The sequence below is a fragment of the Carassius carassius genome, chromosome 21, assembly GCF_963082965.1.
Source record: "Carassius carassius chromosome 21, fCarCar2.1, whole genome shotgun sequence".
NCBI classification, from domain to species: domain Eukaryota; kingdom Metazoa; phylum Chordata; class Actinopteri; order Cypriniformes; family Cyprinidae; genus Carassius; species Carassius carassius.
The window spans coordinates 27,250,178-27,267,208 of NC_081775.1; the positions used below are offsets into that span (position 1 = coordinate 27,250,178).

General features: G+C 35.9%; 1 protein-coding gene across 1 annotated transcript in view; it reads right to left on the minus strand.

Annotated features, from left to right (window-relative positions):
- Positions 1-287: 287 nt before the first annotated feature.
- The window catches only part of LOC132098033 (potassium voltage-gated channel subfamily D member 1-like), an 80,394-nt gene continuing 63,650 nt past the window's right edge, over positions 288-17,031 (minus strand). The window contains exons 2-6 of the mRNA XM_059504134.1: positions 16,563-16,725; positions 13,366-13,449; positions 3,166-3,258; positions 2,825-3,063; positions 288-2,089 (exon numbers count right to left, since the gene is read on the minus strand). Coding sequence (XP_059360117.1) covers positions 1,885-2,089; positions 2,825-3,063; positions 3,166-3,258; positions 13,366-13,449; positions 16,563-16,725 — 784 coding nt within the window. The 3' untranslated portion in view covers positions 288-1,884. The remainder of the gene's footprint in view (positions 2,090-2,824; positions 3,064-3,165; positions 3,259-13,365; positions 13,450-16,562; positions 16,726-17,031) is intronic.

Below are 17,031 nucleotides of genomic sequence, written 5' to 3' on the forward strand. Positions count from 1 at the left end.
TTATGATTTAATGGCAAATTCTCACATTATGCAAATTGATAGCCAATTACACAGTGCTCCCTCAGGAGAAGACCAGAAAACAATTAGCCATGAGACTTTTAAGTGAACATCAACCATCACATTGAAGATTAGCACTACAGATGGTGTCAGAAAATCTGAAGAAAAAACCATAATCGGTTGACATTCAGACATTTTTGGGGCCATCGTTGATATTCAACAATGACACATTTCAAACAAATGAACTGATGCGTATGTTTACATGTAATTGAGAGCCGACACACACCATGTTTTCTGAGTTCTGTTCACTTTATTTGTGGAATAGACTTTACACCTCTGTGCTTTATCTAACTCTTTAATCTCCTACCGGGAGCCGTTTCATCCAACACCCCCTGCCGAAAATGAGCAGGTGCCTGACCAATTACTAAATTTACCACTTCACACTGCTTTATGAAGCTGGAGAGAAAGAGAGCGAGAGTGAGAGAGAGAGAGAGAGAGAGAACCAAAACGAACGTATAAATAAGTTAGGAATAATGCTTGTAAACAGAGTAACAAATACTGTATATTTTCATCACAGTCAAGTGCAAATTTCCATTCCTCCTTTTTTGTACTAATTTCCATATATAATTGTATCTTTCGTTTCTGTTCTGTACTTAAAAATAATGACACTATTATTGCCGGTCTCATTGCTGCTAATGATTTTAAAATAAACATTAACAGATGAGCTTTAAAAACAAATTTGAGAAATGCTTCACTGGATCATTACATAGCCGTGTTCGATGCATAAGCTATTGTATAAAAATAGCTAGCTTGGTTTTAAAGGTTACACTTAATTACTAAGCCAAATGAAAAATAAGTTGAAGTGACTCTAATTACTGCAGTAAAACTCTATGAAAGTGGTAAACGCCCTCCATTCGCTTTAAAATGCTATAGAAACCTTTCATTTTCCCATGGGAGAAAACACACAAAAATACCTACAACGGTATCCATGCATATCTGTGATCAAATAATACAAGTCCTTCCCAGTCACCCATCATACACACACACACACACTCACACTCACACACACACACACTCATTGTCGACCTCAGATTTTTGCAAAGAACATGCCTGAATTTTTTTTTTTATGTTTATCGTTCTTTTTTTTCGAATGTGCACATCTGGTGCAACACATTTGATCATTAATACTGTAAATATAGTCTTTTTTCATCAATGTCAAGAAAGAAAACGAGACAAACGAAATGGAGGTAAAAGAAGTACCATGCAAAAGTATGTGAGAGTAGCATGTTGGCGGCTCCATTCTCTGCCATGGTATCTACTATACAACAACATGCATGTTTGGGTCAGAGATCTCCTCATCTTATTTTGTGGGCTTTTGAAGATGCACGTGATCTAAAGAGGTATGATACAAATATTAGTACATATACACCACCTGCTTTATCTCGGCCGTTGTATTTTTCCCTGCAAAGATCTACGGGTTTGATATACCGATGTACTTTACGATAATTTCCGCCTTTTGTAATCTCTCCTGCAACTGTATTACGCAGTGGACGTATAAGCATAATTCCTGCTTGTTGAAACATTGCATATCTTTAAAAGTAAAAGGCCTTCTGTGCCACTACAACTGCTGATTTATCGTAAAATGCGATTGAGTTCATCTTTTCAATCTCCCCCAAACGCGTACCGTCAGTCTTGCATGAATTGTCTGGGGTCACACAAAGCATGTCAGCTCATGCGAGTCCACGTCGAATTGACGATTTTGGAATGAAGCAGATTTGTTACTAGATGCACTTTGTCTTTTCTGTGGCGTTTGCGATCTTTCCTGGGAGAAGCCTGCATCACTTCCTTTCCTCTGTGCAGAAGGGGATGCTTGTGTGCTTGTGGCGGTTATAAGGAGGAGATCTTCACTGTCTCATGGGTGAAGGAAGTAGGGCGAGAGTTGCGTAAGATTCCGGGAATGGCAGGAGAGGGCGGCAGACTCTCGTCAGGGGTGTTGGCGGGTGGGGTGGGTATACTGATTATAGCCGCAGTGAAATCCCGATCCTCACAGTTTAGCTTCAGGTCTTCTGTCCGGGCGTTGAGACTGGAGCGACTGTTTGGGTGCACACGTGCGCACGCACGCACGCACGTGTACATGCATGGATGCACACACGTATGCACACACACACAAGAAAAAGTTATAGGTTAGATGAGATATCATCCTAAGTGTTATATAGTCATATACATAAAAAATAGTATAAAAATGACAAAAATATTAACTGTGATATTAGTCTAACAAACTTTACTCAGAGTATCATTTTCTTTAGAATTTATTGTTAATTTTGTATGAAATATGGCCAACTTCATTTTTATAGGAATTATGTTCTATGACAAAAAATAAAAGAAAAAAAGAGAATATATAATCTTAACAAACATTAAGAAAAATGTCAAGAAAAATGATTAAAGTTATAATAAAAAGGGGATTTCCTATGTTGCATAAAAATATTAATTCAAAACAAATCTCATGTTTATTAATTACTATATGAATAAATATGAAAATAAAACATTTATAATCATTTAAAATATACCATTACTAAATATAAAAAATTAAATAAGTTATGAATTATTTGTATTTATGTAGCTTCCCCTAAATTCTATATAAATGAAAAATCAATATAAAATTGTGTTTACATTTTCATGAAACAATTAAATATTTTTAATTATAATTTACTTCTATTACAGTAATGAGAGCTTTTTTTATTGTAATAATGCCAAAATTCAAAATGGCTCTAATAAGACTTTTCATTATCTTTATGCAAATAAATTCAATTTCTGTGTGATGTCGTACCTTTGGGGTCCAGAAGAGGTTTTGTGCACTTGCAGAGTGTCCAGCTCCTGCACGCTGCCCCGGCTGACGGATACAGTGGAGTTGGCGAGGCGGATGGCTCTTCTCTTAGCTCTTCGGGGGCAGCAGGACGTTGACACCCCCTGCTGGCTGGAGATGGAAGTGCTGCGGCTGGTGCGATAACCCACCGACTCAGTCATACACATCTCACTGAAAGTCAGCTCATCTGTGAACTCATGGTTCTGTTGGAAATACAGGAGGAAATGCTTCATGGAATTCTTAATTTAGGATATTTTGAACAAGAAACATATTTCTTGTCCAGTGACAGACTGAGCTGCACTTACTGTAGTCTTTTCCAGACAATGCAGCAGGTGATGGTGCTGGTGCTCAAAGGAAGATCTGTTCTTCAGACACAGAGCGTTGTCACTGCCTCGACCCTGAGAGATAAAAACACCACAAGAGTTTAAGACGATCCATAAAAAACATGTTTTTAGATACCAGCAACTCACCTTAAAACATCAATCTAAAGTGAACACAAATCTATTTAAAGAGACCACGATTATTTAAAGCCTTCAGAGGATGTTAACATCAGCATGACTTCAGGTTTATTTTTGTTAAAGAACAAAAGTTCACTTTTGTCAACTATCATCTCCAATGTAGAATGCCTATATACAACCCGAATTCCGGAAAAGTTGGGACGTTTTTTAAATTTTAATAAAATGAAAACTAAAAGACTTTCAAATCACATGAGCCAATATTTTATTCACAATAGAACATAGATAACATAGCAAATGTTTAAACTGAGAAAGTTTACAATTTTATGCACAAAATGAGCTCATTTCAATTTTGATTTCTGCTACAGGTCTCAAAATAGTTGGGACGGGGCATGTTTACCATGGTGTAGCATCTCATTTTCTTTTCAAAACAGTTTGAAGAAGTCTGGGCATTGAGGCTATGAGTTGCTGGAGTTTTGCTGTTGGAATTTGGTCCCATTCTTGCCTTATATAGATTTCCAGCTGCTGAAGAGTTCGTGGTCGTCTTTGACGTATTTTTCGTTTAATGATGCGCCAAATGTTCTCTATAGGTGAAAGATCTGGACTGCAGGCAGGCCAGGTTAGCACCCGGACTCTTCTACGATGAAGCCATGCTGTTGTTATAGCTGCAGTATGTGGTTTTGCCTTGTCCTGCTGAAATAAACAAGGCCTTCCCTGAAATAGACGTTGTTTGGAGGGAAGCATATGTTGCTCTAAAACCTTTATATACCTTTCAGCATTCACAGAGCCTTCCAAAACATGCAAGCTGCCCATACCGTATGCACTTATGCACCCCCATACCATCAGAGATGCTGGCTTTTGAACTGAACGCTGATAACATGCTGGAAGGTCTCCCTCCTCTTTAGCCCGGAGGACACGGCGTCCAACAAGACGTTGATTTCCAACAAGAATGTCAAATTTGGACTCGTCTGACCATAAAACACTATTCCACTTTGAAATAGTCCATTTTAAATGAGCCTTGGCCCACAGGACACGACGGCGCTTTTGGACCATGTTCACATATGGCTTCCTTTTTGCATGATAGAGCTTTAGTTGGCATCTGCTGATGGCACGGCGGATTGTGTTTACCGACAGTGGTTTCTGAAAGTATTCCTGGGCCCATTTAGTAATGTCATTGACACAATCATGCCGATGAGTGATGCAGTGTCGTCTGAGAGCCCGAAGACCACGGGCATCCAATAAAGGTCTCCGGCCTTGTCCCTTACGCACAGAGATTTCTCCAGTTTCTCTGAATCTTTTGATGATGTTATGCACTGTAGATGATGAGATTTGCAAAGCCTTTGCAATTTGACGTTGAGGAACATTGTTTTTAAAGTTTTCCACAATTTTTTTACGCAGTCTTTCACAGATTGGAGAGCCTCTGCCCATCTTTACTTCTGAGAGACTCTGCTTCTCTAAGACAAAGCTTTTATAGCTAATCATGTTACAGACCTGATATCAATTAACTTAATTAATCACTAGATGTTCTCCCAGCTGAATCTTTTCAAAACTGCTTGCTTTTTTAGCCATTTGTTGCCCCCGTGCCAACTTTTTTGAGACCTGTAGCAGGCATTAAATTTTAAATGAGCTTATTAAGTGGATAAAAGTGTAAAATTTCTCAGTTTAAACATTTGCTACGTTATCTATGTTCTATTGTGAATAAAATATTGGCTCATGTGATTTGAAATTCCTTTAGTTTTCATTTTATTAAAATTTAAAAAACGTCCCAACTTTTCCGGAATTCGGGTTGTATATATATATCCTCCTTATATGTATAATCTACAAAAATATTGCTATTTACTCATTATATTGATTAATTCCACAAAACAATTTTGTCCTCAGAGCAAAATTTAAGCTAAATTCTGTATAGATATAAATGTTCAAAAATATTTTGATGTATCTAGAGAGAGAGAGAGAGAGAGAGAGAGAGAGAGAGAGAGAGAACAATATTTTATTTATTTACATACTAAGGCAAGTACAGTATTATAATAGGAAATAACACTAAAAAGTTAAAATAATGTATAATTATTATTAATCTGTTATACTTACCATAGCAACTGGCACATAATAATAATGCATTATGATGATCGTTTTTATTAATATCAATCCTGTACTTCATATATATATAAATTATAGTCTTATTGTATTCTATATAAATATGTATTTTAATATAAGTTCAAAAGAACATTTATATGACAGAAAGCTTTAGTAATATTCTGAGTGTATTTACTTTCTTTTATCTGTAAATTGGCCATTGTTTTAGTAGATGTTAAACAACACACAATAAAATAATATTTTTTTTTCTATAACTACAGTTTAAAAAAAAAATTATAATAATACAGACCAAATATGTACATGAAAGACTGCTAAATATGATCCAAAACAGACAGCAATGTAGTAAGTAGGCAGTGACCATGTTTTGTGACTTTGGCATGCTGGGAGATTTAATTTCTGTTCCTGCCAAATTTGTTGCTATGATACATTTCAGAATGAGAGCAGCCGTTTCTGTGCACTTTAATACCATAATTCCTGATTCATTATTTAACTGCTTTGAACATGGCACTGGCTCACTGAGGGTTAAAAGCTTTATTGCCCTCATGTCACCTGTGATTTGACCTTGCTTCACCACTCATCTACCTCTCAAGACAGACTGCTGTCCCTGATGCCACACACATGTATACGGTAACCTTTTTAACCTCTGGTTGTAAAACAATCACACACGAGGATGTTGTGTCCTGAAGAACAAGTCTCTCAAGAAAACATCAGTCCCAGCGTCTCCCTTTTATGCCTCCCGATACCATCTGCCCCCTGAACATTTTGTAGCTCAAGGCAAGGTGGTTTATCGCAACTAGATGCAGCCCATCGGAGGCCTTTAAAGCAGCCGATCTTATCGAGAAAACAGAGGACAGGCTGTTCGGAGTGGCTCTGACAAGAACGGCTCTGTCCTCCACGCAGGAAATGCCCCGTCAGCCGAAACCAAGGATGACTGAGGGAGTCGGGGCAGATAAGATCACCAATACCTGGACCTAAGCACAATTAGACTTGTTTTTGCAAAAACTAAAAGTCCCAAGTAGAATGGCATGACACAGCTACGTCGGCGAAAACATTCCAGAAAGTTTGATCACGTAGGACGTGAGTGGGAGCAAAAAGCAATTCCTCTTCTCAGATGGAAAAACTTAAACTTCTCAATCCGTTTGTGGCCCACCAGAACTGAGACAACCAGGAACATAATACAAAGCATTTCACTCCCATCTAATTCAACACGGGAACTAGATTTAAAAACGCCCCAAAGCACAAGCGTGTGAGCAAACAAATTCTAGAGAGCTGTTTCAATAAAGGATCCACTACGTTATCTTGACTCGTAACAATGCGATACGTCCTTTGGTGCGGCACGAAAAGAGAAAATTAAAGAATCTCAATTTGTCTTAATCTAGTTCCTGTTTGGCCGAGGAACCCAAAGTGAATTTCCCTGCCACCCAATCGCAGGTACGCCAGCAATAAATCCCAAATAAATACATTTCAGTCAAATCCACAGGCAGCAATACTCTCTTTCCGAACACTCCATCAGGAGAAGAGATTTGCCTCCCTGTGGAGAAACCTCAGACGGTATTAAACCATCAATCACCGACAATTCCATTGTTAAAAAAGCGCTGATAGGGACGTCACATTAACGACACAATTTTCTCAGTGGAGACAAGAGATACAGCCTTTGGATGACAGAACTACCTGTGATTAGCATTCTATGCAGAATGTACTGGTGTAAAAAAAATAAAAAAATAATAATAAACCTATGCATCACAGTGCCCGATTCGAAAAGCTCCAAGGTTAGATAAGATCAAGAAATCCAGCAGGTCACTGGCTTTTGTAAATCATAAACTTTTTTTAAAAAGATGATTACAAGGCTGGAATTTTCCGCTTTTTCTTCTGGGTAAAGTCAGATGAGTTACCTAAATACAGGATTAAGTTACTGTAAATACTTTTACTTTTTAAAATGTATTATTATTAAAGTAAATATAATACTATGTTTAGTGGTGCTTAATAATGCAAGTATAATTATGATTAACAAAAAAATACTAATAATAATCATAATAAATTTTACTACTTGTTATAGAATAATATACAACATTATATTTAGTGGTGATTACTAAGGCAATTATAATTTACTTAAAAATAATTAAACTATTATTGTTGCTGTTGCTGTATATATGCATTTTATTAATAATTGTATATTAATTAATAATAATAATAATAATAATATCTTAACCACAACTACATAAAATGCTGTACTTTGCATGAAGAGTTATTTTGATGTATAATTTTATTCTAAATTCCATTGAACATTTCCGTCAATATATTATTGTTATTATTATTGAAATACACTATTAAGTGTAGTCCCACTTAGGCAGTTATAACTTTATTTATAACAGGTTAATTATACATACATCACAGAAACTTTTCCTAAAGACCTTTCATCAAAGGACAAGACTCGCACAGACTCTTGAGTGCTGAATAACATTGTGCAGAGACAAATGTAAGACCTAAGTAGAAATTCAAAGCCAGAACAGGCTGCAGAGTTGAAAAAAGCCTTCGTCTGGTTTATAAATAGCACTACAGGCCTGTTAGTAATGGGTTTATAGATCCAAGTTGAAAAAAAATACCCCTCTCACTCTGGGATTGTAAATATTGGATTATTGTGGGTTTCACAACCTGAGAAGATTCCGGAGAACTCTACCTGCTGCATTAGTTAAGACGCTCTGAATACAGCTACTTTTCCAGCGTGGTGAAGATGGATTTCAGCAGTGGGAAATGGTGTGTTGATGGAATAAAGCGCTGCTTTAATCCCTGCAGTTATGATCTGATAAACTGACAGGCCACGAGTCTGCGGCAGATACGATTTCAAGACCGACACACCACAAACACACTTCAAAAAATCCTACAAGCTGTAAATCCAGCTTTTAAGAAACTGAAGAACATAAAATAAGTTATCTAGCTTAGATATCTGACAGCAGCGGTCAACATTCACTTTCATTTTATGGCAAAGAAGATAAAGTCCTACACAACTGGAACAAAATGAGGGTGAGTAAATAATGACAGAACTTTCTTTTTTTTGGGTCAACTATCCCTTTAATCTTAAGATACCTTTAAATTGATTATGAATGGGTGCTAAGTAAGTAAAATAGTAATTTTTAGGTTAAACTTTTAAGGTTATTTTTCATAAATATATCTTCATTTAAGAATGTTTAAATGTTTGTACTGGAACACATGATTAAATACTAAGTAAGGAAAGATTTTTACAGTGCTACACGGTTTGCATGGCAAATGATAAAACATAAAATCCCACACACTTTCACTAAATGACATGAGCCTAACAACACCCTAACAACAACCCAGAACACCTTAGCAACCACCCACAACACCTTAGCATCTGCATGATCATTCCCCATAATTTCTTTAGAAAGCATAGGCTAATCATAAGGTTTGCTTTTATTCTTTCGTATTCTTTAAGTAACTTTGGATTTATGTTTAACAAATTGGAAAAACCATACACTGTTATTTACACAGTGTATCTTCATTTAACTGTGAAGTAGACTATATATTCAGAATGTATTACAAGAGCAACACGATCAACGACAAGCACAGGAAACACACCCTGGAGCAAGAGGAACTGCAACGAGTGCAATAATTACATAAACCAAAGAGAGACACAGATATTTAAACAGGTTTGTTTTCCCTGGGATGGCAATTACTGCAGAATAATGATAAGCAGGGCTTCCTCAAAGGCAGTGATTGGAAAAGGGCAAGAGATTATTTCTATTGGAATAAACATTGTACTTAATATCACTTAATGCAGAGGAGAAAATCCCATTTGAGAATTTTAAGAGGATAGTTCACCCCAAAATGAAAATTCTGCCATCATTTACTCACACTCATGTCATTCCAAACCTTGTGTTCCACAAAAGGAAGAAAGTCTTTTTCTTTCTTTTGTGGAACATTAAAGAAGACATTTTGAAGAATGTTGGTTTCAGTTTCAGTTCCCATTGACTTCCTTTGTAAAATACTATGGAATGGGAACCAAAATGATTTGGTTACCAACATGCTTCAAAATATCAGGATTAAAAAAAAAAAAAAAAAAAAAAAAAAAGATATTTTGAAGAATAAACTTTTTTGGTTCCCTTTGACTTCCATTGTATTGACAAAAAATACTATGTATACATGGTATACTACTGTATAATATACTACGTCAACTGATTGTTTGGTTACCAACAATCTACAAAATATAGTTTTTTTTTGTTTTTTACAGAAGATATTTTAAAGATTATTCATAACTAAACAATTCTGGTTCACACTGACTTCCATTGCATGGAAAGAAAATAGTTTGGACGACAATGGGAACTCAAACTTTTTGAAAAAAGGAGAAAAAAAAGAATTGCATACAGGAACACAAAATAAGATATTCTGAAGAATGTTGGTAACTAAACAGCTTTGGTTCCCATTGATTTTGGCTCCCATTGACTTAATACATTATATATATATATATATATATATATATATATATATATATATATATATATATATATATATATATTATGGAAGCCAATGGGAACCAAAACTATTTGGCTATTGAAATTCTTCAAAATATATTTTGTGTTAGGCGGAAAAAAGAAAAATAAATTCAGAGGATATTTTGTAGAATGTTGGTAACCAAACAGTTTTTATTCCCATTCAATTCCATTGTATGGGCAAGAAAATACTATGAAAGTCAATGGGAACCAAAACTGATTGATTATCAACATTCTTCAAAATATCCTCTACTGTCCTCAGCAGAAGAAAATAAATGCATACATTAACACAAAAGATATTTTGCAGTATGTTGGCAACAGTTTTGGCTCACCATATGAACCAAAAATACTATGGAAGTCAACTGAAACGGTTATCAGCATTCTTCAAAATAAATTCCTTTGTGTTCAGCAGAAGAAAGAAAGTCATGAAGTTCTCTCAATGACATAAGGGTGGGTAAATGATGACAGAATTTTCATTTTCTAATAGCGTACCCACATGCCAGAAGGAGAAATAAAACCCGTTGAAATACTTTTCAAACTGCTGAATCATACTGTGATAAATTACTTCATGATGTAAACGACCCAGGAAGGAGAACCAGGACAAAGCTACATTTTCCTAGATCTCCAGTTCTTACAGGTCTCCAGATGGTGTAGTTACGGCATCTACCAGCAGGAGGCTAACCGAACCGTACTAACCTGAACCTGACCCCTTGAAAAAGAATGCCCGGGGGTTATTACCAAGATAAGCATCAAGTGAACCGACTCACCTTAAAGGTTCTCTGTAATTACTGCCGTGCATCCCACCTGTCCGGCATCACCTGCCTTTCATTCCCTGTTGTTAATTGCTATTTCCTCACAGCAAGGACGAGGCGCCCTGGGCACAGCCCTCAAACACGTTTAGCTGACTCTGAATGTCAGCGGCCATATGAAAAAGCTGTTATTACAAGGACCCTGTGGGACTGATGCATTCTCAGAGGCCAAATGACTGACCTTTACATGTACTGTAACACTGTTTGATGAGATCGGAAAGACCATATGATCGTTAATATCTCAGAAATCTGTTCTGTGCTTAGCAGCACGCTGGCAGCTGAATAATATACTGTACTTTTTACGAGCTGGTGTGTTAAGCTTTAATGACCCTTTGTGTCATGCTGTGAATATGAATACTTTGATGCTGGAGCTGAGATTCTCTTGTTGCTGGGTTCTACTGTAATTTAATGTGTTGTATTTAACTTTTATAGTTTTATGCTTTTAAAATCTGAGGAATTAGATTTGTGTTGCAGTTCTGAGCTGTGAATGTTTCAGATTATTAAAGGACAAATACATTTTGATGAATATTTTAAAGATGACTGAGCTTTGGCAATTTTTAAACAGAATGAAAATAAATTTACCCTCGTGCTTTTCCAAAGCTGTAGGACTTTATTTTTCTATGTGACGTGGGGGGAAATCTGGGTATATTAGGGTGTGTAACAACATTGGACCCCATTCACTTTCTTTGCATTGTATTGTAACTAATTTTTATGCAGAACACACAAAACAAAGCAAAACAAAAACTACAACAAATGTAGAAATTTGAAGTGCATCAACACTGGTCCCCATTGACTTTCATTGTATGGACGAAAAAACATTAAAAATATCTTCTTTTATGTCCCAAAAAGAGTCAGAATTGCATGTAGTGAAGTGAAAATATATGTATTCAAGACAAATAAAACTTGGCCAGTTATGTCTAGTAATGAAAATTTATTTACACTAATGCTACTCCAAACCTGTATTTTGTCTGTAGAACACATACACAAAAAATATATTTTGAAGAACTTTGGGTCACACACACACACACAATCAACATTGAATTAACATGAAGAACAAAAAAAAGGTATATATACATACATACACAGTACCTGACTTTCTTTCTTTCTGTGGAACACAAATAGATAATAACAAAATTACTATCTTCAGGTGAACTATCCTTTTGAGTATATGGAGCAAAATGTATGTATGCACATTACAGCTTTGCCAGTAATATGCATGAATTGTTGTGAGATTTTTCATTCTTAAATTTGCTGTCAGACGAGATGATACTGTTAGCCTCTAAACCGAAATCCATCTTATTATGGAAGATACAATATCAAACATTTCTGATGGAGAATCATTGCAGCATCTATTACACTCTATGTAGGCAGACACAATACTGACTGTAGTTGAGAGAACACTTAACGATTCTTTCAACAATACACCTTCCCAAAATACACACAAATATTATCGTCTATATCTCCATATATCTCTGTGTATCTTTTAATTATTTGATCTCAGGCAAACACAGTCAAATCTTCAACTAGTTCTTCTTGGATGTGCTCAGTGAGGCAGACTGTTGTTCTTCAGATCATTTCAATATATATTTCACAGCAAAAGCAAAGTTCTGTTATCATTTACTCACCCTCCTATTGTACCAAACTCGTATGACTTCCTTTCTTACATAAAAGAGACATTCTGAAGAATTTTAACTAGAAGCTCCAAAAAGGGCAAAAAGCATAAAAAGTATCATAAAATTAAATCCACCTGATTTTTGTGCTATAATTAAAGTCTTCTGAAGATATGGGATAACCTTGTGTTGAGAACAGAATAAACCTTTATTCAAACTTTGCCTGTTTATTTTACAAGCTTGATTTGATGTAAATGATGCATAACACTGTTTTTTTTTTTTTTGATTTTAGTGCAAAGGTTTGGAGTCGGATCTTTTAAAAATGAAATTAATTGTTTTATTCAGCAGGGATGCATTAAATGAATCAAAAGTCCCAAGGTTACAAATAATTTTGGTTTCAAATTTCCATTCATCAAAAATATCAAGCATCACACCTGTGATCAACAACAACAACAACAACAACAATAATAATAATAATAGTAAATGTTCCTTGATGATCAAATCTATATATTAGAATGATTTCTGAGGGATCATGTGACGTTGAACACTGAAGTAATGAAGTTGAAAATTCAGTTTGGCATCACAGAAACAAATTCAATTTTATAATATATGCAAATAGAAAAGAGTTATTATAAATCATAACATTTTACAATATTGCTGCCATTTTACTGTATTTTTTTTTATCAAATAAATGCAGCATAAGAGAGCATTTGTGCAAGCATCAGAGACTTTCAGAAGCATTAAAAACTTACTGACCCAAGCTTTTGAATGACAGTGTGCATGAAGTCTGCATACACACAAATTAAATTTGAGAAGTTAAAATAATTTTTAGTGTGTCCTCAAAGCCACTAGTAACATGCATTATATGTACTGCGTATTTTGGCCTCTTTGGAGCATGACAGCTCCTGGCCACTGCTGTCCTCAAAAATTCCTCTTTTATTCTGAAGCAAGGCAATCATAACTCGAAGGAGCAACATGGGGGCGAGTACATGGTCACACTGTTTTAGACTACTCATGAAAAAAAAATCTCACCTGAAATCCTCCTTCTTCTTTGTATTGTAGGAAGGCGTTGGTGGTTCCCTTCTTGGCCAAGCGAATCCTGGCAAGTCGGACTTTCTGTAAAACAGAAGAGAATTTATCTGAATCGATACTGTCAGCACTTGTTTCACACAAAACTGCAATGATGTCAGTAAGACTGTTTAGTTATGAAATATCTAAACAGTTACTGCTATTTTTGGCCTTTTGGTCAAAATTTAAATTCTGTTATAATTTACTCATCCTCAAGTTTATTTTAAGCACAAAAGATTCAGCCAAGTTTGGTGACTCATACTCAGAATTCGTGCTCTGCATTTAACCCATCTAAAGTGCACGGACACAGCAGTGAACACACACACACCGTGAACACACACCCGGAGCAGTGGGCAGACATTTATGCTGCGGCACCCGGGGAGCAGTTGGGGGTTCGGTGCCTTGCTCAAGGACACCTAAGTCGTGATATTGCAGGCCCGAGATTCGAACCCACAACCCTAGGGTTAGGAGTAAAACTCTCTAACTACTAGGCCACAACTTCCCACAAATAAGAACAACTTTCTTTTGTGGTAAGTAGAAGAATTAAACTAATACAGGTCTGGAAAAACTTGAGGATGAGTAAATTATAACAGAATTTTTATTTTGGGGGGAACTTTTAACTGGTTAAACTCAGCATAGTGCAGTGCATCAAAACACTATGACACCAGTTTAAACCAGATAATGTTTCTAGGCTTTTGCAAATATTCATTTATATATATATATATATATATATATATATATATATATATATATATATATATATATATATATATATATATATATATACAAATGAAATATTTAACTTGTGAAAATATTATGAAAATATTTTATTCAAATAGGGAGCCAATGCCTTTTAAATGACTGAAAAGAAAAAATAAATGTTTAACTAAATTATTCAAATCTTCCTTGGACAAAAACAATTTACAAAGTGTCTTAAAGGGATAGTTCACCCAAAACTGAAAATGTTGTCTAGTGATGGAAAGTTCGATTCTTTTCCGCGAACCGGTTCTTTCGAATGGTTTGATTCAATAAACCGGTTGAAAAAAACGGTTCAGCGGTTCTTTTACGCTCAACGTAAGGACGTCATTGGCGTCTTGACTCGAGAACAAGAAACAGCTCATCGCTTCTCCATCGGACGCATCCGACAAAAACGATTCTTGGTTCAGTGTACTGGTGATCCGAAAACTGATGTTACCGGTTCTTGACTCGAGAACGAGAACTGCTCCAGCAGGGGGCGTGTTCGATCGTCATCTGGCTCGGCTCGGTGTTCATCTTCAGCTTCAGCCAGTGTACTGTTTGAGTAAATGAATTACTCCGGATATTGGTTTATTCTGACTCAGAGGGAGTGTCAGTCACATTAAAAAAAGTTAACAGCTTAAGTAATTTGTGGATTAATGCTTAATGGAGACACGGACCGTTTTAAACAATTCAGTTCGATTTAGTGAACTGGTTCAACCGGTTCACTAAGAAGAACCGGTTAAATTGAACGATTCGTTCACAAATCGGACATCACTACTGTTGCCATTAATTACTCACCCTTATATAATTTCAAACCTGTAAGACAAATTAAAAAATTCAGAGAGCTCTCTGACCCTCTCATAGATCAAGGCTCTTACATGATCAAGGTTCAGAAACATACAGTAGCAAGGAAATCATTAAAATAATCCATGTGATAACAGTAGTTCAACCATAGTGAGGATACATTTTGTGTGCAAAGAAAACAAAAATACTGACTTATTCAACAATTCGTCTCCTCTGTGTCACCCTATAGCGCCATTTTGGAGAGTATCACATACATATACAACATATGCTTTTTAAGTTGTTTACTCTTTGATCTGAATGTAAACAACTTATCCGTGTACGGATTGTTTAAACGATCTCCTTGCTATGTTTCTGAGCCTTGATCGTGTAAAGATCCTTGCTGTCTATGGAGGGTCAGAGAGTTCTCAGAATGCATCAAATATCTTAATTTGTGTTCTGAAGATGAACAAAGGTCTTATGGGGCATTCACAACAAATGCAACTTGCACGAACAAATCGCGCTATTCACGCGTAGTTGGATGCTTGAACAATATGAGTTTACTCGCTTCTTTTGCACCTGAAATTCACTTAATTTGCGTGTGAAACTCACTTCACAACAGATGCGAATTTGCATCATGTGAGGGGCTGCAAGTTGAGTTCATGCAGCATTTGGTCTTTATTCAATTAATCTATTAATATGTTAAAATGAAAATAAAAAGAGGCAATACTGTTTGATATAATATTTTGTTTAATTGTAGTGTAGGCTATATAGTCCTACAAATTTCCCTGAACTACATTTTTGCGGCTATAAATATGTTTAAATGAAAACGAAAGGAGAGAGTGGTGTTTTTTGTTTAGATTGTTATAGTTTTCTTGTTTTCAAATGATAAATGGAGCCACTGTTTCTATAAAAGTATGAAGATGTATCGTACAGCTCCGGGTATCCACATACAGTGACGCTGATTTTGTCCTCCATTGTTGTCTCGGATTTCTGCCTCCGCTCACTACATCGTAATCCAGTCAATAAAGCATCCAATCACATTCTTGATTTGGCATAGCATCCAACTAGGGATGTCATGATAAGTTTTAATAATTGTTATTTAAAAGACCATTTTATGCCACTGAATATATAATCATAATGTAACAGCATAATAATGCAATAAGGCCTACACACTTCCAAATGACAAGACATATTTAGATTATGGAAATTATATATATAAATGTGCAAAGTAACAAGTTGAAAAAAAGAAAGAAAAATGCACAAAGAACTTGTATGGAGATTTTCCATCTACTTTCCCTGACCTTCTTTTCTCTGTAAATTAAGGGTGCACACTATTGCTGACATACACAATCACTACTCAGTCAGATGTCTGTATACACAAAAGCACAGATCCCTTGACAAGAGTATATCTACAGATTAAACTTATTTGTAGAAGCATTTTTTTTTATTTGAACTAGCACCTCATGACTAGACCACATTATATATATACTGATTATTGCGACAGGCCTATATCCAACTCTATCATATATTTCTAATTGAAAAACCTATTTTGCAAAGACTTAATTGTGGAGGAATTAGTTCTTAAAACCAAAATAATATCCAGAACAAATCTAGACTGAGATGAAGCGGTTATGTAGTACCTGCTGGGCTCGCATCTTGTCCGCTCTCTGGTTCTGATGGTAGATTCGGCTGAAGTTGGACACGATGACGGGTACAGGAAGGGCGATAACCAGCACGCCACTGAGAGAGCAGATAGAGCCAAAGATCTTTCCAGCGATGGTGTTTGGAACCATGTCTCCATACCTGCAACAAACACCAACGTCAGTCAAACACTTAACAACTCTATTTGTGTGTGTGTGTGTGTGTGTAGAAGACAATGGGAATTTGTGTAAATATGATTATGCTTATTTAATGATAAATGCTTGCTTAGAATCTATTTTGCAGTCACATTTAATGTAATTGTGTAAATTAGTTTATAAAAGTACAAGCATATTTCAATTCGCAAGGCTCCAAAGCTCATCTCTGAGGCCCCTGGGGCTCTAAAAGACCCCTAACACATCCCATTACCCATGTTTAATAGCAAAATATACCATCATAGAATTGCAGAAT